This window comes from Natator depressus, chromosome 26 (assembly GCF_965152275.1).
Source record: "Natator depressus isolate rNatDep1 chromosome 26, rNatDep2.hap1, whole genome shotgun sequence".
NCBI lineage: Eukaryota > Metazoa > Chordata > Testudines > Cheloniidae > Natator > Natator depressus.
In genome coordinates this window covers 2,002,170-2,028,466 of record NC_134259.1, presented here as the reverse complement: position 1 = coordinate 2,028,466, position 26,297 = coordinate 2,002,170, and the positions used below count along the sequence as shown (strand labels likewise).

At 45.8% G+C, this 26,297-nt stretch overlaps 1 protein-coding gene and 1 long non-coding RNA gene across 2 annotated transcripts; one reads left to right on the top strand and one right to left on the bottom strand.

Moving 5' to 3' along the window:
* The first annotated feature begins 177 nt into the window (after positions 1 to 177).
* BAG4 (BAG cochaperone 4) lies at positions 178 to 18,277 on the top strand. The gene is made up of 5 exons (XM_074939974.1): positions 178 to 730; positions 4,838 to 4,945; positions 13,437 to 13,694; positions 14,245 to 14,499; positions 16,053 to 18,277. Exons 1-5 carry the CDS (start codon positions 545 to 547, stop codon positions 16,548 to 16,550), a joined length of 1,305 nt encoding a protein of 434 aa, XP_074796075.1. The 5' UTR covers positions 178 to 544; the 3' UTR covers positions 16,551 to 18,277.
* On the bottom strand, positions 2,651 to 26,104 carry LOC141978120 (uncharacterized). Its single transcript, XR_012636335.1, has 3 exons — positions 25,951 to 26,104; positions 16,404 to 16,529; positions 2,651 to 2,878 (listed from the first exon to the last, which is right to left on the bottom strand). It is a non-coding gene; the product is annotated as an uncharacterized LOC141978120 (long non-coding RNA).
* Positions 26,105 to 26,297: the final 193 nt, after the last annotated feature.

Here is a 26,297-nt window from a genome sequence, read left to right as displayed (position 1 = left end):
GCCCCCCGGGGCGCGGGCGCGGGCCCGCGGCTGCGTGAGGGGCGGGCGGGGCCCCTTGGGGCTCCCGCCGCTCGAGCGCGGGGTGCCGGGGGTGGGGCTGCGGCACCCCCCGACCCACAGCCTCGCCCAGCGCTCCCCGGGTTGGGCTCGGGCGGGGCTGTGCTGAGTTAAGGCGGGGGACTCGGCGAGGGCGTTGTGTGCCTGTCTCTTTAAGAAACGGGTGCCTTGTGCACAGCCCGGTTTCCACTGATTGGTGGATCGGGCTGGGACGGACGGAAAGTTGATGCTGATTGGCTAAATTTTTGTTTGAGTCTTTAGATGCGGAACGCTAGGGCTGATTGGCTGATATGCACGGCGTGGGCGGTACCATCTCAGTGATTGGCTAAGGCTGCAGGAGCTGTAGAGTTGAGATGGCACCGTCAGGGCCATTGGCTGACCTGGTTACGCTGTGGGTGGAGGTTGTATCCCTGATGGGGATTGGCTGCAGCGGGCGGGCTTCGCGCAGGCGCGGTAGCGTGGCAGCAAGCCGGCAGCAGCGCTGGTAATGTCTGCCCTGCGGCGGCTGCTGTACGGGCCGGAGGCGGAGCGGGCTCGGCCGGAGCCGGAGCCGCCCCCGGGCCCCTGGGGCATGGAGCCCCGGGCGTGCCCGCAGCACCGCGGGGCCGGGATGGGGCCGGCCTGGCCCGGGGGCAGCTACTGGGACAGGCCCGGCCGGGGCGGCGGCCCCCAGGTAACTGGGACCCCCTGGGGGGCTGGAGCGAGCGCTGTGGGGGGCGCGATCCCGGGGCCGGGGCCGGAGCGAGCGCTGTGGGGGGCGCGATCCCGCGGCCGGGGCCGGAGCGAGCGCTGTGGGGGGCGCGATCCCGGGGCCGGGGCCGGAGCGAGCGCTGTGGGGGGCGCGATCCCGCGGCCGGGGCCGGAGCGAGCGCTGTGGGGGGCGCGATCCCGCGGCCGGGGCCGGAGCGAGCGCTGTGGGGGGCGCGATCCCGCGGCCGGGGCCGGAGCGAGCGCTGTGGGGGGCGCGATCCCGCGGCCGGGGCCGGAGCGAGCGCTGTGGGGGGCGCGATCCCGCGGCCGGGGCCGGAGCGAGCGCTGTGGGGGGCGCGATCCCGCGGCCGGGGCCGGAGCGAGCGCTGTGGGGGGCGCGATCCCGCGGCCGGGGCCGGAGCGAGCGCTGTGGGGGGCGCGATGCCGGGGCCGGGGCCGGAGCGAGCGCTGTGGGGGGGGGGGCGATCCCGGGGCCGGGGCCGGAGCGAGCGCTGGGGGGGGGGGGGCGATCCCGGGGCCGGGGCCGGAGCGAGCGCTGGGGGGGGGGGGCGATCCCGGGGCCGGGGCCGGAGCGAGCGCTGGGGGGGGGGGCGATCCCGGGGCCGGGGCCGGAGCGAGCGCTGGGGGGGGGGGGGCGATCCCGGGGCCGGAGCGAGCGCTGGGGGGGGCGCGATCCCGGGGCCGGAGCGAGCGCTGTGGGGGGCGCGATCCCGGGGCCGGAGCGAGCGCTGTGGGGGGCGCGATCCCGGGGCCGGAGCGAGCGCTGTGGGGGGCGCGATCCCGGGGCCGGAGCGAGCGCTGTGGGGGGCGCGATCCCGGGGCCGGAGCGAGCGCTGTGGGGGGCGCGATCCCGGGGCCGGAGCGAGCGCTGTGGGGGGCGCGATCCCGGGGCCGGGGCCGGAGCGAGCGCTGTGGGGGGGGGGGCGATCCCGGGGCCGGAGGCTGGAAGGCCCCTAGGGGCTGGGAGGGGAGCATGGCTGGGGGCGTCCCCGGGGCATGGTCCTGCCCTAGAGACCGGGGGTGTGGGTGTCCCTTATGAGCACTCCTGAAGGGAGCTGGGGAAGCTGGGGCTCCTGGGGTTCCAGGGTGCAGATGCCCCAGGTGTAGTGGTCTGTCACTAGCCTGGTGTGGAAAAGATGACTGCCCTGAGATGCAATTAAGGTAAATTGTTGCTGTGTTCCTGAATCCTTTGCACTCCTCTGCTTAATTGATTACACATTTCTCTTGCTGTTTCTGTACTCAAGCCGACTCTGCATCAGCTCGCCCTTAAGCTTGCCACAGTCACACTGGTGCACTATCTTAGAGGCTTGAGCCTACAGCTACTGGAAAGTGCCTCTGTGCAATGCCACCTCAAAGCCCGGAGAGGGAGGAATTCTGGTTTTGGCAGCTAGCCTGGAGAGGCAAGAAGCCTGGAAAGGCTTGTAATTACATTGTGTGTGAGGATTTGAAAATAGCTGACACCTTAACATGCTTTCAGGCCCTTATACAATGTGTTAAGTCACATACAGCAGACTGTTCAGGCAAGCTCTTCTTTCCCTGATTTAGTTGGGGATTGGTCCTGCTTTGAACAGGGGGTTGGACTAGAGGACCTCCTGAGGTCCCTTCCAACCCTGGTATTCTAGGATTCACAGCACTGCAACATATCTTATTATGGATTCTCTTTGCATGTTTTTGATTAGACATTGTCTAATCTTCTGCTAGTTCTAGTGCTATCACTTTTCACTTTTCATGTATACCCTCTGGGGCAGTGGGTATACATGAATGCAGATCATGTGCTCTTTCCTAAGTCTGCACTCATCCCCTCCCCTCCCCTCCCCTCGTTAACCTCCTCCCCCAAACAACCCATTTTTCATACAGTTCAAGGCAAAGAGGTAATAGACTGTGGTTGTATTTTAATTTGGTCCTTTTAGCAGGTGGGTCACCAGGCTAAAGGGAATCTCTCTCCTAAGGCATGTGGGTCTAGACATCACTGGTGGTAGCCAAGTATCTTCTCAGAATCCACAGGCACAATTCTTCAGGCAGGCTAAGGGGTGATGAAGTGCGGCTGGTGAGTGGAGTTATCTTGGGTAGTGGGATCTGGTAACTCACTCTTTATGTGACTTGGGAAGAACTGTAGAAGGAAAAGAGACATCAGAAAAACAGAATGAGGTCTGAATTTTCCTATCCTAAGCAGCACAGAACTAGTGGATCAAACGGTGGTTTCTAGAGTTAACACTGCTTGTTGGACTCCAAAGGTTAATTCATCTACTTTAGAGTCTAGAACATTCAGGGTTTTATTCATGGTCAAAAGTGAAATTACCCAGAGCATCCAACTTCTATGGTGCTGTCAGCACCCTGCCCTGGTCTGAGAGTTGGGGATCACAAGCTTGGGAGCTTGTCCTCCTGTAAGCTGTGAGAAGTATGCTGAGAGCAGAGCTAGCTTGAAGATGTGTTAAAACATGCTTTTAGAAAGGGGTTGTGTCTCTTTCAATTCCTTTCTCTGTACAGACCCCCACAATATGTGCTCAGAGGAACAAAGCAGGTTGGCGATCTCATTGCATCCTGTACAATTATAGAGGAGTAACTTCCCATGGGAACTGTGAGGCTCATTTGTTTAGTAAAGCAATTTAAGATCCCCTGATGGAAGGTGCTAGAGAAGTGCTGTGGATTACAGTGCAGTGCTGAAAAGGGTGTCAGATAAGAATGGTTTCCTAGCTCTGTTGTCATAGTAAGATGGTAACAGTCTGATTCACCCTAAGCACAGACAGGTTCCTGGAAATGAAGATTGCAGCAGGGGCTGTGTTGCTACCTGTACAGCTCAGAGCAAGGCTTGCCAGTGTTCCACATCAGTTCCTGACATCAGGCTGATCCTGGCTGCCAGCAGCCAGCTCTCACAGTGAAAGGCACCTAGTAAGCTTGAATATAGCAAAGGCAAGGACGGCAGGGGAGAGGTGTGTCTGTAAAAGTGTTGTTTGCAGCAGTACCTAGCATGAATGTCAGTGAGCACAGTCCAAGAGCCTTTTTCATGAGGAGTTAACTGCATCTGTGTATTGCTAATAGCAAATGGGCAGCATGAGTTCTTGTAGCTCTTTGTGGCTGCTGTATCTTTAATGAGCTTGGGCTGCTGTTCCTTGTTATACACGGAATGAACTCTTTCCCGAATGGGGAGACTTCTGTTCATTACTGTGACCGACATGGCAATGTCCTGGGCAAACCTCACTTGAATGAAGTTTAAGTATCTTAGGAGTTGATTGTATAAAAATGCTAATGTTTATGTATTATTGTGGGATTATATGCAGCTTCTTTAATGGGGGGGGGGGGGGACAGGACTAATGTAAACCCTGGGAAGTGCTGTGAGCTTCAGAGGACTCTGAAACTGTGTGTTAGACAAACCAAATTAAGTGGGCTTGCTAGGAAATACTTGGGAGGAGGGGAAGGTGCCTTCTCACCCAATTTTTAGCAGCCGTGCCCTGCGGAAAGTGCGTTGTTTGCTGATTGCCTGTTACACGAGGACAAGCTCAGAAGCCCAAACTGGATACAAGACTGACTCTCAGATTTGCGGGCGGGGAGGGGGTTGCACTTGTTCTGAGCAAAAGCTGTTATGAACTTGTGGCCACAGAAAAACTCCTGTGTGGGGTTTGAAGGACTGTTCATCGGCCAGAAGCCTTGTTGGAGTTAGGGGGACATCTCTGGTAAGCTTATTAGCATGCGTGTAGGTTCTTTTATTGTTTTTATATTTTTTCTCTGTAATGATTTTTACTTTAAGAATAAAATCTGCTTGCTTAGAGCTGTGTGGTAACTTTATTGTGGGCAATTACACTGTTTATAGCCTCTGAGGAGAAAAGTAAAGCAGGCCTGTTTAGGCAGTCTGACAGCTGGGGAAATCACAGTGTAGGCAGGGATCTGTGCAGCCTGGAAGTACTCCAGTAATGGGGGAGAGACGTGTCTCTGCTCAAGAGAGGTGATGGCTGGGGAGCCAGAAATCTGAGAGTAGGTGCACTTGTTGGACCATGGAGGAGGAATAAACGTGCAGTTGCCCTTGGACTGTGACCATTGCTATCTGCAAATGAGTTTTTATTTTCCTTCTTAGGAGCAGCCTCCTTATCCTGGCTATGGTTCCAACTACTGGAATTCTGCAGTGCAGCCTAGAGTTCCCTACCCAAGTCCGTACCCCGCTGGACCTGAGTTACAAAGCCAGGTATAGTAGAAGGGCAACTCTTTCACCTCTTGTTTCTTTTGAATCTGAAAGGTTTGTCTTGTTGGGGTGAGGTTAAAGCCATACCCCAATACTAAAGGGCTGGTTTCCCTTGAAAAGAAAGGACCCAAGAATCCCCCACAGGCGATGTTCCTAAGCACTTGGTTCCTTTGCCCATTTCTCCTGACTGCATTAGCATCAGGAAATCCCGCACACTGATGTGAAAATATTAAATTGGGTTTGAACTGGACACTGAAACTTTAAACTGCTTTAGCATCCATGCCTGAAACTCTTTAGCTAATTGTTGAAGCTCAGTGCAAATGTATTAATCTCCTTTGCTGTCAGTGTTGGTGACTTCCAGCTGCTTGATATGAAATGCACTGTGTCTTGTTGCCAGCAAACTGAGAGTAATTTGGGTAATTATTTTTTTATCAGTGGTCCAACTAAATGAAGAATCCCAAATGACTCTTCTAGTGTCTTTCAGTCAAAGATGCCAAAATGCTTTACAGACTCTTAAAACAGTCATGTGTTAGGCAGGTTTTTATTCTGTTTTATAAATAGGGAAACTGAGGAACAGACAGAAAAAGTGACTTGCCTGCAGTCACGCAGTGAGTCAGTGGTGGAAGTGGGAATAGAACCCACTCCTCTGCCCTACCATTAGATCACCCTAGAAGCTACAATCTGAGACTAGAGCTCCGGAAAGCAAGAAAATGCCTGTGTAATTTAACATTGCAGCCAAAATTAATCCTATAGTATAGACTGAAAATGCTGAAAGACATACCCATTCTGCCCACTCCCTGAAAGCTGCGGGCAGAGTAGACTCTTCCTTGCCCTTCTCTCCCTGCCCATCCTTGATGTGTTTGGAATTCTTGCACCCTGGTACTGGGCAAATTCTTCTGGTTTCTTTATCCTGCCAGCTGAAGAAATTCGCTCTTATCTTGCCACTAAAGCAGATACAACATTGGTATGGCTGGTGACCCTGTTTATAAAGCCCTACTCTATACAATAGCAATCTGGTATGTTCTGTTTGAACACTCCTCTCATTGGAAAACGTTATTTAGCTAATTACAAAGCACGTGTTGCTTTAGGGTTTCATACTTGCATCTCATCTGCTTAAAGTATAACAGTAAAATCTCATCTTATGCTCCTATAGCATGAGATGTGCTAGGGTTTGTGTTACAAGATGAATTTGGTTTCCCATCGTGATTGTGGTTGGAGCAGTCATTCTCTAAGGACTTTACACTTCTTTTTTTTTGAGAACCAGTGTGACCGTGTTTCTTACCTGACAGTGTTAGTGCGTTTTTTATTTGGTTAAAAAGGAAAGAGCTTTTTCTGTTTTGGGAACACTAACACCCTCACTCTGGTGACTATGGATAAGGAGTGTTTCATGCTCCTTGAATGAACTTGGATGTACAGTAAAATCTGTAAAAACACAAGCCATGTAGGAAAAGCAACTTGAGCCATTGGATATGCACAGGTCAAACGGTTGCTATTTGGAAATAGTATAAATGCAATGGCAAGTGTGGGTGTGTAGTGCCTCGCACAATGGGCCCTGTGATGCTAATGCACTACAAAAAATACATATTTCTTATTAGGAATATTGGAATAATAACACTTACTCATAGGCAAAGTCAGTATTAGCACTAGTAAAAGATGACAAACGCTTTTTGCAGAAAATGCATCATTTTAATTCCCAGCTTTTGAAAAGGAGCAACTTAATTTATTCAACATTTTACACAAAAAATGGAAAGCAGTTTCCTCCCTGTCTTATTCATTGGCAAAGTTGAAAAAGGTGGGGATAGGAAAAACAAAATGAAAAGTAGTTAAATTTTTCTTCCAATTTTTTCCAAATAAGAGAATTTTTTGCAAAAAAATCCCTCTTCAAATAGGCCATTTTTTTAATTGGAATAAATTGTTTGAAAAATGTCAGCCAGCTGTTGTCATTATAAATGACAGGACTTGCATCAGGCATGAGCGTATGGGAACTGTTTAGCAAACCTCACGATTGGAAATACACATGTGATGTGCATGTAGGGAAAGAGTCTGGTCCCAACTGCTCGTTGCATTACAGCCAAAGTAATCTAGGAACTCAATGCATCCTCCAATGGAGGGGAAGAGGATGGGAATTTAGTGCTTGAGAACGACTCCTATGACTTTCCTTGTTTTTAAAGAGATTAACAAAATAAAAGGCCCCAGCTGTGTAGGTAGTGAAATGCCTGATAATCTGTAAGAATGGCTGACACTTTAAATAATAAAAAAGAATAGTCTAATCCTCAGTAGAGGGCATTGTTCTTCCGCTTGCCTGCAGAAGAAAGGGAACTGACAGAATACTTTCTCTCTACTCTCTGGTCCCATGACTCACTCTTCTTGGCTGTTAGTGTTATTTATTATTGGTATTGTAGTAGTGCCAAGGAGTCTGAGTCACAGAGCAGGATCCCATTGTGTTATAGCCACATCAGTAAATATTAATTCACCAGATCACATGCTCCAAGATATTTCGTATCTAAGTTGCTTGGATGTTTCCAAACAAAATTTTGCCAATGCGCAGTTAAGGCTGTCAGTTTATTCTCCCCTCCAAAATTATCTAATTTATTCAAGTATTACTCTTGAGAATGTAACCATTATAAAGTCAGCACCTTCTTAGTTCTGACAGTTCTATTGCTGTGACCGCTGTGGCCCTCTCTTCCTCTAAAGACGAAGTGTACTGTGAGGATGAGACAGAACTAACAAATGCCCTTCTCAGTGTAGCAGATTTAGGCACAGAGACAGAGGGGTTAGGCTATAAACACAGCTTCCCCACAGACAGCAACTTCAGCCTCCCACGTCTCAGTCCTGCACCAGACTCTTCTACCAGCTTACCTGGTCAGAACAAAACTGACCTTCTCCAACTGTCTTGTGGATGTCACTGCATTCCATTCCCTCTCATTGCTTCCTGTGCTGCGTTGCTAAGAGCCTTGGTGTGTGTCACTGACCACCATTATTACATATACATGTTGCATATGACCAAGATGTATGTAGTAAGACCAAGGAGAGATTTCAAGGCTGGTGGGAGCCATCGTGATTTTACAGGTCCCTGTGACCACCCACTGTGGGCAGTCCAAAGACAGCTACAAGTTGCCAAAACTCCAATTTGGGTCAGAGAAACCTGAAGCCCCAAGACAGCCCATTTTGGGGGCTGAAGGAAACTTGCGTATAACAGCTGAAGGCAGAGTGTACTATCTCATTTCTCTGGGCAAAAGAAAATACACAATTACTATAGGAAAAATGCTAGATTGAGGGGAAAGTGCCCCCCCAAAAGCCAGCTGAGACAGATGTGCTTGAGGATGCAGGGCTGAAGAGCAAAGGCAAGTTGGAAGGTGCTACAGCACAGCACCTGCTGCCCCTGGAAGAGGTAAAGCAGGGAGACTGTCCACTACAGGGGGAAGTAGTAATGATGGAATAAGATCATCCACTGGAGAGGGACATGGCCACAGCTCTGCAGCCAGAAGAGGAGGAGGTGATGGAAGGAGAAGATTCACTGAAAGGTTCTGAATCCTCTCCACTGCGTTTAGATGGGGATGTTGGAGGAGACAGTCTGATCCAGGGTGTTGCAGCTGCTTGCCCACAGTCAAAACAGGATATAGGCTCTCTGGAAGGAGATGATCTGGTGAAGTGGCTCTTCCTCCAGCTTCTGGAAGGGGAGAGGAGGCGCAAGGAGGCAGAGAAAAGGTGGGAGGAGGCAGAAACAAAATTTCAGCAATTTCTCCTGGAGCTAGGAAAGAGAGCGAACAGGTTGGCTCTGAGCTCCCAGGTCAGACCTGGAGAAGCACTCCCTCCTCCCCTAGCTTCTCCAGACCACATACGGCCATCACGCTCATTCTGGATACATATTCAGAGGGCATATCGGTGGCTGAAAGACCAGTGGTCCCTACGTATGAGTCTGTGTCTCCCAAGGCAAGTCCAAGAGACTCATTGCAGTGATGTAAGGGAGTCTGACGACTATGCAGAAATGTGTCGGTACAGGTTTAGGGAGTACAGATTCCAGGAGGCAGAGGGACCCCAGGAGGCTTACGCTCACTTATCCGAGCTGTGCCACAAGTGGATCCAGCCCAAAAGCACGAGTGCAGCACGGATTGCTGACATGCTAATCACAGAGCAGTTCCTGGAGATCCTCCCACATGATGTTCAGGCATGGGTTAGGAGGAACAGGCCAGACACTGGGAGTAGGGCTGTGTCCTTGGCAGAGTACATCCTGGCCATAAAGGAGCATGGTCAGTGCTCAACACTGGTAAGGCCTCCAGAATGTCCCGTGAGGGAGAAGTGTAGGGCTGGAAAAGCAGGGGGTGGGATTATGACTTCAAGGACCACAAATGCGCTTCCTGATGAGAAACTGGGAAGCTTGCACACATGGTCACATAGTTTACCGCGACCCTGAGAGTGCTGCACTGTGGGTGGAGGGGTGGGGATTGGATTAGAATCATAGAATCATAGAATATCAGGGTTGGAAGGGACCTCAGGAGGTCATCTAGTCCAACTCCCTGCTCAAAGCAGATGCTCTCATCCCTATGACACATGAGGCAACCCAGGGTTGCCACATTTCTTACTCCATTGTAGTCTGTTCCATCTTTGGAACATCAGCAACATCTTTGTCAATAGTTTTCTTATATGTCATCTGCTGTCCTCCTCTTCCACCAAGTGGTGTCCAGTCAAGGGCTTATCTAGGAATGCGTTTTTTCTAGGGCTGTCAATTAATCACAGTTAACTCACGCGAGTCACTCAAAAAATTAATCTTGATTCAAAAGATTAATTGCAGTTTTAATTGCACTGTTAAACAACAGAATACCAATTGATATTTATTAAATATTTTGGATGTTTTTCTGCATTTTCATATATTGTATTCTGTGTTGTAATTGAAATCAAAGTGTATATTTTTTATTACAAATATTTGCACAGTAAAAATCATAAAAGAAATAGTATTTTTCAATTCACCTCATACTGTTACTATAGTGCAATCTCTTTATCGTGAAAGTGCAATTTACAAAGGTAGATTTTTTTTTGTTTGTTACATAACTGCACTCAAAAAATAAAACAATGTAAAACTTCAGAGCCTACAAGTCCACTCAGTCCTACTTCTCATTCAGCCAATTGCTAAGACTAACACATTTGTTTACATTTACAGGAGATAATGCTGCCTGCTTCTTTTTTACAATGTCACCTGAAAGTGAGAACTGGCATTCGCATGGCACTGTTGTAGCTGGCGTTGCAAGGTATTTACGTGCCAGACAGGCTAAACATTCATATGCCCCTTCATGCTTCGGCCATCATTCCAGAGGACATGCTTCCATGCTGATGATCCTCGTTAAAAAAATAATTCATTAATTAAATTTTGACTGAACTCCTTGTGGGAGAATTGTATGTCCCCTGCTCTGTTTTACCCACATTCTGCCATATATTTCATGTTATAGCAGTCACGGATGATGACCCACCACATGTTGTTCATTTTAAGAACACTTTCACAGCAGATTTGTCAGAACACAGAGAAGGTACCAATGTGAGATTTCTAAAGATAGCTACAGCACGCAACCCAAGGTTTAATAATCTGAAGTGCTGTCCAAAATCTGAGCGGTATGAGGTGTGGAGCATGCTTTCAGAAGTCTTAAAAGATCAGCACTCCAATACAGAAACTACAGAACCTGAACCACCAAAAAAGAAAATCAACCTTCTGCTGGTGGCATCTGAATAAGATAATGAAAATGAACATGCGTCGGTCCGCACTGCTTTGGATTGTTATCGAGCAGAACCCGTCATCAGCATGGATGCATGTCCCCCAGAATGGTGGTTGAAGCATGAAGGGACATGTGAATCTTTTAGCGCATCTGGCACGTAAATATCTTGCAACGCTGCCTACAACAGTGCCATGAGAATGCCTGTTCTCACTTTCAGGTGACATTGTAAACAAGAAGCAGGCAGCATTATCTCCTGCAGATGTAAACAAACTTGTTTGAGCGATTGGCTGAACAAGAAGTAGGACTGAGTAGACTTGCAGGCTCTAAAATTTTACATTGTTTTATTTTTGAATGCAGTTTTTTGTACATAGTTCTTCCTTTGTAAGTTCAAATTTCATGATAAACAGATTGCACTACAGTGCTTGTATTAGGTAAATTGAAAAATACTATTTATTTTTTACAGTGCAAACACTTGTAATCAAAAATAAATATAAAGTGAGCACTGTACACTTCGTATTCTGTGTTGTAATTGAAATCAATATATTTGAAAATGTAGAAAACATCCAAAAATATTTAAATAAATGGTATTCTATTGTTTAACAGTGCGATTAATCGTGATTAATTTTTTAATCACGCATTTAATTTTTTTCATCACTTGACAGCCGTAGTCTTTTCATATCTGTACTACATACCCAAACACCTTCATCCTTATTTCTCAAATCATTGTCCCTACAGTCTGTTGGTCAGTCCTTTGTAACACATCAGCATTAGTTACGTTATCCCACCAGTGGACACCAAGTACTCTCTGTAAGCATCTCTTATGTAATGCATTAAGTTTCCTGTTGCCAAGTTTCTGAAGAATATAACCTTGTGGGTATCACAGTGACATTGTATAACTTTAGCTTGGTTCTTATGTGAATCTCCTTACTTTTCCAAATCCAATATCAGTGTCAAATATAGGGGGTCAGTAATCATGGTGCTTCTGTGATTGACATGACAATACAATATGACAAACAAGTGTGTGCTTCTGAGATAGACAATCAGTGCTGATGGCCAGCTCAATCAGGAAGTGGAAGCAAGAACTGGAAAGGCTTGTGAAACTGATATATATGTGGAGAAGTGGGGGTTGTTTGGGGAATCAGGATGTGGAGTAGTATTTGCAAATCCTTCACTGACTGTAAGTGTTGTATAAAGGCAGGGATCGTGAGAACTAGAGAGGGGGTTGCGGAGGGAAGAGGGCTGTTGGGGCTAAGGGGTATTTTATCATGAGGGTCTGTTGAAATGGAAAGGAGATTGACCTCTTTGGTTGTCAGGGTGATTGAAATCAACCTTTTCCAGGGATTCTAGGGCTATGGAGTACCAGAAACAGTTATGTGGATAAGCCTGTAGAGGGCTAATCGGTACTAATCAGTATACCTGGGCACAAGGTAGGGATCACAAGCAGTGTGCTGAGCAGCACCTGACAGTGAAATAATGTTGACCTGCCTTACAGGGGTGGTGGAGAGGCTTAAAGTTTGTAAAGCATTCTTGTCAGCCTCTCATTGGAATCTCTGTAATGCTTGATAATAAGACATGGCAGGAGGAAGACAATTAAATTTCTACCCTATATTTTTTTCCCCAACCCACAAATTTTCAAATGCAAAACCTCTATCCTACTTCAATGGTAAAACTTTAATCACTCCAGTGAGAAAGAGTTATGGTTCCCACAGCAACAAGATTAATATTCCTTGCTGGTGTGTGCACAGTTGCTATGGAAACCATAACTCTGAATTTCCTGATTTGAGACTAAAATCCCTATTTTACAGTTGTCTAAAACCTATTCCACTCTTCTCCTACACAGCTATGTTGCTGCTCCTATTCCAGACCCTAGAGCCTTTGGCCACTCATAGAATCACAGAAATGGAGGGCTGGAAAGGACCTCAGGAAGTTGTCTAATCCATCCCCTGCAACCTCCTGTCTTTCTGGGGCAGGATTTAAGTGTACCTAGACAGGGGTTTGGGAGTTTAAGAACAGGTTAGACAATGATGGAGATTCCACAACCTCCCTTGGTAACCTATTCTAGTACGTAATACTTGGTTAGAAATTTTTTCCTAATATCCAACCTACATCTCCCTTGCTGCAAATTAAGCCGATTACTTCTTGTCCTTCCCTCGATGGACATGGAGAACAATTGCGTGTTGTCCTCTTCGTAACAACCTTTCACATATCTGAAGACTTAGCATATCCTCCCTCAGCCTTCTCAAAACTAAATATGCCCAATTGTTTCAACCTTTCCTCAGAGATCAGGTTTTCTAAACCTTTTATCATTTTTATTGCTGCCCTCTGGACTACTCCAGTTTGTTCACATCTTTCCGAAAGTGTGGTGTCCAAAACTGGATACAGTTTTCCAGCTGAGGCCTGACCAGTGTTGAGCAGAACAATTCCCTCCCATGTCTTACATACAACATTTCTGTTAATACATCCCAAAATGACATTTGCCTTGTTCACAACAGCATCACATTGTTGACTCATATTCTATTTGTGACCCACTGTAACCCCCAGATCCTTTTCAGCAGTATTGCAGCCTACTCAGTTATTTCCCCGTCTTGTATTTCTGCATTTGATTTTTTCCTTCCTAGGTGCAGTCCTTTGCACTTCTCTACATTGGATTTTATCTTACTTATTTCAGACCAGTTTTCAAATTGGCATTCATTCCTGTCCTCCAAAGTGCTCGTAGCCCCCCCCAGGTTGGTGTTGTCCACATTCAATCTGTGTCCATCTCTCAAATATGTTCTCTGCTTGTTTTTCAGGGACTGGAGTCTCCCTACACAAATGGAGCCTATGGCGCCCCTTACCCCTCAGCCCCTGGGGCTGCTCCACACTATGCTAATCTGCCACAGTCAAACACTTACTATTCTTCTGGGCACCCTCGGGCCACCTACCCAGCAGAGTCTCCGAGCATGTACCGACCGCCATCGCCAGCCTCGCACTGGAATTATCCCCCACCAGACTGCCCCCCGGAAGGCCCCTCTCTCAGGAGGCAGGCCCCAGGATACTCCCCACCATCGGTAAGGAAGCTAGTACAAGGAATACATGCTTCCTTTGGGAATATGCTTGGGGCTGGTGTGAGTACAACCCAGCTCAGTATTGGATATAGCCCTTCTGAAGCAAAGGTTGGCATGCGCTTGCCTAAGGGCAGTCTGCCCTTCCAGCTACCAGCCATTCAGGTCTGAGCCCTAGAAGTGCACTACTTAGCTGCTGTTCTTGGCTCCAGCACGGGAAATGTTTATCCCGAGGTCCATCTCATGCCCCAGGTCTCTCATCTCTCCAACACAGCCCAGTATTTTGACTGACACTGTGCTGACTTAGACTGCAGCTAAACTACATAAATTGCCAAGAGAACCAGCCATGCCCACTCTTATAAAGATGTGTAACCACTCCCTTGGCCTAGGACTCAGAATTAATAGGCTGACATGTCAGAGCCAAGGTAGCTGGTCTGACTTTGTGGCTCTTAACAAGGAGTGTTTAGTAGGAGTGGAGAAGCATGTCCAAATGTATTTCCAATGGCTGAGTGAACATGTCTTTGAAAGTACTACCTTCATTTCCCTCTTCCTGCAGACCCCAGGTATGCCTGTCCCACACTATCCATATGGAGGAGATACCAACCCTGGCATTCCACAGCAGGGGCCTCCACCACCACAACCAAGACCCCAGGATGAATCTTGGGCTTCCTCTGGCATCTATGGGATGCAGCCACGTTATGCCTGGCCTGCTGCTTCAACACCCCAAGGAAGTCCATTTGTTTCAGAATCATCTCCAATCTGGCCTGGCAATGGAGCTCCTTCTCCTCATCCTCCAGCTCATGATACAAAGGTAAAGATTTAATTTTTTGACACTTACTGGTGCCTATATTAACTCAGCCATATGGGTCACTGCACAGCAGTGCAAAAACCCCTTCCCCAGAAGCTAAGCATGCTGCTTTTACAGTGTTTCTAGCTCCCGCTGGCGCAGGAAAGAAGAGATCTTGCTTGGAAATCCAATACTGTTTAGTATTTACATACTGCTTTTACAACTTCAGAACGCTGTACAATGCTAAATAATTGTAGAGTGAATCTGTCAGTCAGGATGAGCTCTCTGACTGCAGGTCTGTGATCAGACCACTAGACTACACTGCTTCCCTGAAAAACACATGTACTTTTCATTTCTTTGAAGTGCTTCCACCTTTCCCCCTTCTGTTAAAGTAATGGGTTCATACTACATAGAACCAAACTAATTAAAACTAGGAATTCTCATAATGGTCTTTTAGATCCATTAACTTGGATATTCATAAAGAATATACAGAGTTATACTTAATGCAAAAAACTAAAGGGAGGTATTGGAGGGAATATCAGATCTCATGCTCCAGGTCTTAAAACAGTCTCTCATTAGTAGGGATTAGGGTGAGACCTTTATGGGGGGCAGATTATCCCATATCTGCCTGCTGCAGGGTTTCTTGCATCTTCGTCTGAAGCATCTGGTGCTGGTCACTGGGAGCCAGGACACTGGGCTAGAAGGGCCTGTCCTGATCCACACACAATTGTTGTGTTCCTGTCCAAGTGAACTCCTGGGCACAGGAATCCTTTACTAGACGTCGCTAAAAATTAGTGTTGTGGGAATAACGGATTCTGTTCCTTCCTAGCCTCACCATTCTCCTCTTTAAAGTTAGAGGCCCTGGCCACACCAGGATCAGATCTCTGGAAGGTACAACTGTGTTGACAAAGTACTTGCTAGCAGGATTCTAATGTGGATTTTTTTGAATAGCATGGCCATGAATTTGTCATCTGGGAATAGTTATAAAATTGTGTAATACACTCCCTGGAAAGAGTCTCTCTCTCATGATCCACTCAAATACATCCACACATACCAGAGGAATTGTGCTAGAATCCTGCTAGCAAATATCATGGTTAAACATAGCTATAGCAAGTATAATCCTGACCTTGCTATGGGCTGTTTCACAGCTGTCGCATTGTCATTCCGCAGACACACAGTTTTGTGAACCAGATGTGGTTCCTCTAACTAGTTTGTTCTTAAATAGGTCAAAGACTTGATCACTAGCTGTCTCTGAGCATTCCTTTTTGGGCTTGTTTATGGGCAGCAATGCTTATTGAAGAAAGTTGTGTAAGTTTCACGTTATTAGGTCACAGAATATTATGACATCACGGTGGATGACAGTCTCAAAGTGCAGGCCTCATCCTTAGTAACTTCCATTACCCGAACCCTTTTTGCGCTGCCATCCTGGGCATGCACATCTTCCAAATGAGCAGGGAGGCAGACTGGCCCTGTTACTCAGAGATCTGCTTGCATTCCCTCTTTGATGCAGGATGTGGGATAAGAAAACTGGTGTTGAAGGAAACAAATTTTAAAACCTCTGCTTGTTTCTGATTTAGGATACTTCTTATGACAAACCAGACCAAGGAGCAAACCACAACAACTACTTTCCAGAAGTCAATCATCAGCCCTCTGGGACTATGAATGATCACAAATCAACTCAACTAAACACCAAACCATCCCATTTCAATCCCAAAGTGCAATACAGCGCACAGCCCCAAATGTATGATAATGTACCTAGGAAACCACCTTTGAACCAGGATGCAGGTTTTAAACCCAGCGACCAGCCTTTGTCAAACTCCCTGGGAATGCAGCCAGGGATTCAAAGAGTTATGCAAGTTATGGAGGAAGTTGAGCAGTTGGAGCAAGAGGTGGATGAATTTGTAGGGAAAAAGACAGACAAAGCATACCGGCTCCTGGAGGAAATGCTGACCAAGGAGCTGTTGGAACTGGATTCCATAGAGACTTGTGGCCAGGACAATGTTCGACAGGCTAGGAAGGAGGCTGTTCATAGAATCCAGGCCATACTGGAAAAACTGGAAAAAAAGGGATTGTAAAAGACAGATGGTAACAACTCAAGGCCTGCTATGGACATCCCAAAGCTCTCTGGTTAGGCTTAATTCTCGGCCCGCTTCTAACTTCTGTTGACCACGAAAAGCAATAAAGTCTGATGATACTTTAATTTTTTTTTTTTAAACCCAACAAATAATAAATTGGCTGTGGACGAATGAAGGGAGGACTGAAACATCAGTCCTGAATTTTCAGTTTGTTGTTCCAGGCCAACGAATGTACAGACAACTGTGGAATTTTGACACTGCCAAACAAAGTGCTTTTGCCTCTGTGGGTGTCTATATGCTTTTCATCGGCAGGAGAGGAAACTGTTGTATGGAACAGACTTTTCTATACTAGGCCAAATGTGTGTCTGTAGATGCCACCTGCTGCCCCACGGCTTCTTAAATAGCTGGAATATTTGTCAAGTTTTGTAAGTTACAAAGGCATTGCAACACACAGCAAGAACAACAAGACTTCATGCTCTTGGACCACTATTCTTGTGTATTATTTACAGCTTCATCACTCTAGTCATTGAGATTGATGTGTATTGTTCTGTGTCTTTTTGGTGCACGCTGTAGTACTGTCTTGAAGTGCTGGTGGAAGAGACCATATTAGCAACCAGTAAATATGGCAACTTCACACTGTTTTCTTCTATATAGTGAGAACTATTCAGTGATGTTTTATGTGGGGGAGAGGTAATAAGGAACACAACTGGGAGCTTTTGAATTCTGCCTCTGAAAAGGCAGTGGTACAAATGAGAGATGGCGGCATGATCCTAGGGAAGTGAAACATTTGGAAATGATTTTTCAGGGCAAATTGGGGTAAAAATCCACTTTTTAATTGTAATGTCCTTTCACATAATGCAGTTTGTAATCCATTATAATCTGCATAACTGGTGGTTCTGTACAGTGCACTGTGGAGGGAAGAGGAAAAACATCTGCCTTTAACCGGGGGGCTACCACATCTGAAATTAAGTAGTCATTAGTAGTCATTACTGTGTATGATAAGAAAATAAACTCTGGCAAGTTTTAAAAATAATTTTGTACTGATAAGTCGGAAATGACTTTCTTTAAAGTTTGTGTGAAACTATAAATGGAACCTATTGTAACCAAAGCACCTGGAATTCTGTCCTTGCAGCAGATCCTCATAAGACAAGGCAGCAAGTGGTATGGAAATAGTGACATTCATGATGTTGAAAGGGGGTTGGTGCTACTTTTGTGACAGCTTGGAGCAGACTAGTTCTGTGAACGCTTTAGCCTTTTGCTCCTGAAACAATGACCACATTTTCCTGAAGCCATCCAGCCTGGCATTCTGTATGCTGCTAGTCAATGCAGTAGAAGATGTATGTTTGCAGATTCTACATCCTTAGCGCACCTGAATTCTGCTGCATAGTACTGACCTCTCCAACTGTTCAGATCCATCCTCATAGTCATGCATGTGGTTGGCAGTCTAGAAAATATACTCTGGGCTAATCCAGAAGAGCAGAGTAATCTGTCTGGGCCAATAAATGTTTTGGATTGGAGGACCGTGTTTAATAGCAATGGCAGAGACCAACCAGGCCTAGCTAACGCTGTTTGGGATATAAAGTTGAATCTGATTCCAAAGAGCAGAAGCTACGTTCTAGCTCGCCACTATATTGTAAACAGCCTCCAGTTCTATGCTAATATAAGGGGGGAGATCTGGTTCCAAGGACTGAACGTCTGCAGGAAGTAATGGTACAACATTAATGAATTAAACAATGGTTGATGCTACCAGTGCTTCTGAGAATTAATGTTATCCTAGTGTAACAGCGACAGACCCCGGTCAGCAGGCGAGATCAAATCTGGGACTTTTGGAGCTTAGTGCAGGAGCCTCTACCACGTGAGCTAAAAGCCAACTGGCTGTTAGCTAAGGCTGTAGAGCAGACTCATTTTCTCTCTCTCTAAGTGGTCTCGGTGCCACTAGATAGGACAGAACACCACACCCAGAAGGCTTGTGGGTTACACTAGCACTTCCTCTCACCTGCACACTTCATGGCAGAATATTTATTTATATAATGTGTGAGAAGTTTGCCACGTAACTACCCTTGCTGTCGCAGTTAGTTATTTTCCCTGGAGGAGCAGAGAGAGAAACACCTATTTGTTCTGGGCATTTGTACTCCTTTAATTTAGTGCACAGTTTAAATACCCTGGTGCTAGGAATGTGAAATCCTTAGTGCAATTGCTGTGGGGCCCTAGCTGTGTCTCCGTAATATGCTTAAAATTTTCCCAGAAATTACTGCTTCAGGCTCACAGAAGAGATCTAAGATTTAGCAGAAACTTTGTTTTTGAAAGGGAACACGAAAGGGAAAAGGCTTCTTTGCTGAGATGAAGTTAGCTAGACAAAAATTGTACCAGAAAAATACTCCATTTGCTGTAACCTTACAAAATTAACGGCACAGCTTAGCTCCTCTTCTTCAAATTCTCTGGTGACCTAGGGTAGCGCTGTCATTGTGCAGGCTGGGGAACCTGCAGCCTCCTCGCTAGAAGTAAAATGGTCAAAACAGGCGAGTGACTTACATTAATTTACATAACTTTGCCGAGCAACTTTTCATAGAAACGTAGGGCTGGAAGGGACCTCAAGAGGTTATCAAGTCCAGCCCCTGTGCTGAGGCAGGACCAAGTAGACCTAGACCATCCCTGAGAGGTGTTTGCCTAACCTGTACTTAAAAATCTCCAGTGAGAGGGATTCCACAATGTCCCTTGGAAGCCTATTCCAGTATTTAATCTCTGATAACTACTCTTTCAGTATGGACTTTCAACCAGTTATATACCCACCGTATGGTAATTTCACCTAGACCACATTTCCCTAGTTTCATTATGAAAATGTCATGGGTGACTTTGTCAACAGCTTTACTAAAATCAAGCTATCACCTACACTGCCTATCCATTAGGCCAGTAAGCCTGTTAAAGAAGGAAATTAGGTGGGAGTAGCATGATTTTGCTTGGCATATCCATGCTGACTGTTATCCTGTAGGTGCTTATAAACTGGTTGTTTAATAATAATTTGTTCCAGTATCCTTCCAGGTATCAAAGTTAAGCTGACTGGACTGGAATTCCCCAGGGCCTCTTTTGTTCCCTTTTTTAAAGACAGTACTATGTTTGCCCTTCAACCCCCTGGGACGTCATCTGTCCTCCATGAGTTCTCAGAGATGATCACCAATGAGAACTTTTGTTCCCTCTGACTATAGGCTTTAAAAGCTCTCTTCCATCAGCTAATTAAACACTAATTATATCAACCACTCAAAAAAAGCAATGAAGAGTTAAGGTTGAGCTCAAACTCCTTGTGACTAATAAGGATTTAAGATGGTGGCATTATACTACTTCTTAGGTCTGGGCTTTTGCCTCTGCATCTTGCACCATTCTGACTTTGTTAATCTAACTGTGGGCTTGACCATGTTCTCCTGAGCACCTGCCATCTGCGCTGTGGAGTTACGCCATGTGGGCTGTTCAGTGCAACATAGTTTTCTTTGCAGTGAACCCCTCCCTGTCCTGTGTGCTAACACCCACCTTACTACCTTCCAAAAAGGGTTATGCATGCCTGCTGACGTGTCCCCTAAAAATGATTTTCAAAATAAAAGGCTACCTGCTTCATTGAGTTATGCAGCTTAGACTAACAATGTGTGGCATTTGTGTCTTACCAAAATTAATCGTCACAGGTGCCCCATGTGAGGAAGGTGAATATTATCATTATTTAAGCTTGCAGAGGAAGATGGGCTACAATTTGAATGGATTCCAAAGAATCCCGCCCCCCCAGTGCTGTGCTCTAACCACTCCCTTTTCATGCGTTATTTAGGTTTTTTTAATTGGGGAAAAGATATTAGTCTCCTAGTTTCTCAAGTGCAGAAGCACTGTGAAGACAAGCTGGACTTTAAAACATTCTGGCTTATGACTAGCTCGAAAACAAAAGTGCCCATTAAGTTACTTAGTGCTAGCGAACACCTTGAAACTGCTTTTCAAAATGATGACATCATAATGATAACATGGAACAGGACACTAAGCTCATCAAGAAGTCAGAGAGTGCAAATCCAAGAGACTTGCGAAGTCTCTGTTTTCAGTCTCAGCTCCTGCCACTCTGTACCCTTGTGCTTGTGCTGCAAAAAGACTCACTTTATGAACAGAGCCTGAAAGAGGTGTGATACAGAATGGGTAGCCATATCAGGAGGGGAGAACACTTATCTTTTTTTCAGAATGATTTGAACAAAGAGCTGAGTGAACAAGAAATGGACAGAGGATTTCTTATGTGTTATGATCATTTTAAATGTATTTAAACTTTGTGATGGGAGAGGAAGCTTCGCTATTTCCGAGTCTTGTGTATCCTCCAAGCTCAGTTTTTATTAAGCCCCAATTCAGTATAGTACTTAAACAGATGTTTCTGCTTTACTGAATAGGGACTGACTTAAACACATGCTTAAACCATCTGCTTAAGCCTCATTAAAGTCAATGGAACTGCAGCATATGACGACTTGCTTTGCCAAATAGAGGGCCATCGTTATTCATCTGAATCCAAGTGAAAGCAGTTGGTGCATGAAGTTATAGCTCTGAAATGCATACACAGTTATGGAAATAAGACAGGGTTGTTTCTCAAGAATAGGCATAGAGGTTTTTTTAAAATAACAAATGGTTTTAGAATTGTAGCTGCATCTTAGCCTTTGTGCTGCTTTTCTCCGAGGATATTGTATTCTAAGTGTAAGCTCTATAGCAGTCACTTATTTACAGGTAAGTGAGGAGACGAAGCAGTGATTAGATTCAATAAGAATTTGAGATTCACTGAACTTACTCTTTAGCTTCTGGTTTCCTTTTATTAAAAGCCAAATTAAGAACAAAATTGCTGTACCTCCTACAGTCCAATGTCTTTAATAGTGATTTCCAGAATTCTCTCACTTGCTATGCAACTGTCAGCTTTAGCCGATGATTTCTGAGAATACAGAGGATCACAGAGCAATCCTGGACTACCTCACCAGCTAACAGATAACATAACAATGTGGTGAGCCAGCACAGAAGAACAACATGCACATTCAACTGCTTTATAATCCACAGTGCTCTATGGACTGGGACAAAGGTTTACTACGGCTGACAACTGGGCAAGAATGACATCAGTCGATACATTCCGAGGGAACAGTCCAAGAATATCCATGGTATTTGGGAGTCAGACAAAGTCAGGAGGAGATGGGGCTTTTTCTTTTTTAAATTAAAAAGCTGAACCTCCAACAAAAATGATAATGTGGCCTACAAACCTCTATTAGTTGTAATTGCCTGTGTGACTGTGGCTGAATAGATATTGGCTAGCCTTTTAGAAGATGATGCCCTCTTCTAGGGTTTGTAACCCACCGTGTGTGACTACAAAATTCAGTGGAAAGGTTTGGAGGAGGAGAGTGTATTGAAACAGAGGTAACGGGAATGAAAATGTCCTGTTTAAAAAGAGGGCTGAAATGTTAGTTTATCCTTTCAGCAAGCTTAGTTACTTAACAGCTCTGTGGAGAGGCATTATTGGTAGATTACACTCTTAGCCAAATAGCAGCATGCTTTTATCCATCAGGCAGATGGCAGCTTTCATTTGTTATAGTGGAAGATGGACAACTGGTAGCTCTGGTGCAGATTAAAGCACACCCTTCCGTTTTCTGGCCTGTAAAAAATTCCAATTGATATGACATTCTGCTTGCCCAAACCCCTACTGCAGTTTCTAGCCTCCACAACTCTCACAAACTAAGTGGGGTCAAACTGGGTCAGCATTTGGAGGGGAGTCCTGTAAGGAACACACCAAATTGGCAATGATGGTACAACAGAAGGTGCTTTTGGCTATTGAATGAGTGGCTATTGGAGGTAGCGATCTGTCTTTCAGACAAAACGTAAAACTGATCCTTCCGTAGCACTTTTCAGAAGAATTATCCCCAGTGTCCTTGTCCTACTCTGGTCATTATATTCTGCCGTCTTAAATTCCTCTTCAGTTCAACCGGACTGTATTCTTCACTTCTTGCCTTAAAACTATTAGAGTGCATGCTGTCATGTTGCACTACAGAGGTAAGTTATGTGATCTCTGCGTATGTGTTTGTAAGGCACTTTGTGATCCTTCTACATGAAAGACAGTATGGAAATGTACAATCGTTATCACAAGGAATTCAAACAGTGGAACACTCGGTCAAGTGCTGCTGTTACAACCACAGCCGGCGAGGCCAGAATGGGCTACTAATCTACATGAATCTCTACAGGGATGGGGCCTTTGCCACCCATACAACAACCCTGTCCACTCCTGGAAACAGAAGCTCAAGTAAAAAGCACTTTCAGTCTTTCTACAAAGACAAAACCCTTCCAATTTACTTTCTGTTTCAAAAAGCACCATCTGTTTAGAAATATGCACAATCCTATTCATGTTAAGGCACTAGGTTGTATCGATAAGACACAGTGCGCGCAAGAGACTTTGAAAAATAAAAGTTAAAGAAATGTCTTATGGCATTGATTAGAGATCACTCTCTGAAGTGCTCATTTGCTTTGGGGGTGGCAGGCAGTTGGCATATAGAGCATGGTACCCTGTGAGGCTGCCATGCAGGTTTGTTGTATGAACACAAAGAATCCATGCCATGAGCAAAGTGACTAGCTGAAACCCTGAAATCAAGTTTGCTATGACTTCTAAATTGCTTTGGCTTCAAAAGCTTGGGCTGGCAGCCACCTTTTCAATTAATTCATGGCACCCGGTACATGTACCCACTAGCGCGGTGTGCACGTGTGCGGATCCCCAGACTGGAACAGACGGAGGTGCGTAGGATCAGGATTAACATGCACTGGCCAAGCTGTGTGGTAGAACCGTACACTGCACCTTCCTGCGCTATGCGTGACTCTAACCAGTGCTATTCATCACTGACTTTCATGAGCACAGAGATTCCTCACAAATTTAAAAAGCAGGATGCTATAAAGCCAGTCTGTCCACAGCACATCTCTGGGCCACACGTGGTCCTGGTGAGTGCCTAACGTCCCACTGATCTATACTGCACACAGGACGACAACCCTTTCATGTGGCCCTCTGTGTAACAGCTACTCTGCAACACAGCAGCTGGTATGCAGTGAATGGCTTCTCTTTTCTCCTATTGTTAGTGAGTGAATACAGACAAAGAAGCAGGAGATGGGGACAGGGGACCCAGCACCAAACCAGAAAGAGCACAGTGTTTCCTCCTGAAAAGGGACTGGTGGAATGAGAAATACAATCAGCTGAGCAAGCCAGCAGAATCAGCAGCTGAAGGTACAGTACTGTCTGATGCAAGAATGATTAACTGTTCTGGCTCAACTGCAGCAGCCAGAGCTTCATTTTATAATAAATTGGCAGCCTCCAAGAGAAAATTGTTTTCCTTTGCATTGTGTCCCATTGGGGTCCATTATTCAGGGCCTTGAGTCTCTTGATTTGAATATGTGATCACTAGGTTGCGCTTACAGCCAGGCAACGTGTAAACAACCTTTTTGTATTCTCAGATTGGCCCTCTCCCTCTAACTCAGTGGTTCCCAAACTTTAACAACCAGTGAACCCCTTTCACTAAAATGCCAAGTCTCCCGAACCCCCTCCTAAAAATGAGTATTTCCAGGGATTTTCTCCTTTACCTGAGTATAAATGATAAAAGCAGTGATCTTGGAAATATAAAATTTGTTTTTATGACACGCTTATTACACACTATTTATTATTAATTATTTATCATTACAGTATTTTTATTACATTATGAAAACGGCAACACTTTTCCAAGATCTCACTTTCGTAGCTTGTGTCACTTGGACTAAGCCTGTTATAAGACAAGGCTCCTATGTTTCATCAAGGAGTGTCAGATGTGAAACAGCATCTAGGTATTTAAGAAGCCAACTCAAAGAGTTCCTCCTACATAAGCATTCAGGTCTTGAGCAGTCCAGGCAAACAATGCACATTAGAACAAAGCTTAAACTTGTTTTTCATAATAATTTTTAAAACAATACTAGCTGCCTATTCAAAAAATATCCACATCCCTTTCCATTTCTTATAAGGAGTCTTGAAGTTTAAATCTCCTCACTGTGATTCAGTAGATATGCTTGCTTTGATCTGCTTAGCTCTTGGAAGTCCAGGGACTCCGGGCTGCTGGCTCTGTGCTGCCTGGGGTCCCTAGGGACAGCTCTGTCCACCATTAGGGATTTTTTTCCTGAGAACCCCCTGTAACATTTCACGAACCCCAGTTTGGAACCACTGCTCTAACTAGATATGTGTGGTGGAAGAGAGGGACAAATTACCACAGTATTTGAATGTCGTGCTGTTTGGCTGTTAGTTTAGAATTTGCATTTAGTAACAGGTTTCAGAGTAGCAGCCGTGTTAGTCTGTATTCACCAAAAGAAAAGGAGTACTTGTGGCACCTTAGAGACTAACCAATTTATCTGATCATGAGCTGTAGCTCACGAAAGCTTATGCTCAAATAAATTGGTTAGTCTCTAAGGTGCCACAAGTCCTCCTTTTCTTTTTGCGAATACAGACTAACACGGCTGCTACTCTGAAACCTGCCACAAGTACTCATTTAGTAACAGTGTGTTTTGTTTCTATGTACTAGCCATAGCAGTTTAACCATTAGCATTTACAAATAAAACTAGGGCAGCTTTACAGTATGTAACACTGAAGATATACAAGCTCTCCCACCTCAGCCCCAAGAAAGTCTTTTTTCCCCAAAACTACGTTTAAACTATTGGATAGCTGAGATATGTTTCACGCCAGCGGATACGAAATGGAACAGCTGGGAAATACATCTATATTATAATTTTTTATAATGTTCTTCTATACACTGGCCAGAAATTCTGCAATGTGTATTTTACTCTCTTTTCCCCCAGCTTTTTTGAGAGGGAGGCTGGCCAAGAGATGGTGGAGTAGATATCTATTTATGTATGCAGTCCTTTATATTTTATCTTGTATTGTATATTTTAATTTATAGGATGAGTGCACAAAGCATGGGAAAAAGAAAAGGAGGACTTGTGGCACCTTAGAGACTAACCAATTGATTTGAGCATGAGCTTTCGTGAGCCACAGTATGCATCCGATGAAGTGAGCTGTAGCTCACGAAAGCTCATGCTCAAATCAATTGGTTAGTCTCTAAGGTGCCACAAGTCCTCCTTTTCTTTTTGCGAGTACAGACTAACACAGCTGTTACTCTGAAACCTGTCAAAGCATGGGAAAGGCACTTAAAATGTTTATAAATATGAATAAATGAAATACATATTTTACCTCGTTAAATCAAGGTATTCCTAGTACCTCTACCATCCCTGCCACATCTGATGTATTGACTTTCTCTGTCTGATCCAGCAGTGCTGTGCGCTCACTTGTGTGTGCGCGCACGTACACATGTATGCACACCCTCCTGTCTGTATGTCTCTGTGTTTCACCACGAGTGACACTTACACGAAATCCCGCTGGGGACCAGGACCCTTCCTCCTCAAGCTTTCCACGGACCCTCCTCCAGGAGCGCTTGGAAACAGCACCCTGATGCTCTCAAAGCAGTCGATTAGACAGCAGCCCAGACTCAGCATGTCCCTCCTCTGTACCCACTGCTTCTCCCGTCTCCCCACCCCGGACTCCTCCAGCCCCCCACCCCTCCCGGGCGGTCCCGTCTCCCCACCCCGGACCCCTCCCGTCCCCCCCCGGGCGCTCAGGGCTAGGGCAGGGCAGGGCGGGCTCCTAGAGGGGCGAGCCCCCTTGGGGCCAAGCCGAGCGCGGGCGAAGGGCCGAGACAGGGCCAGGCCCCAGGG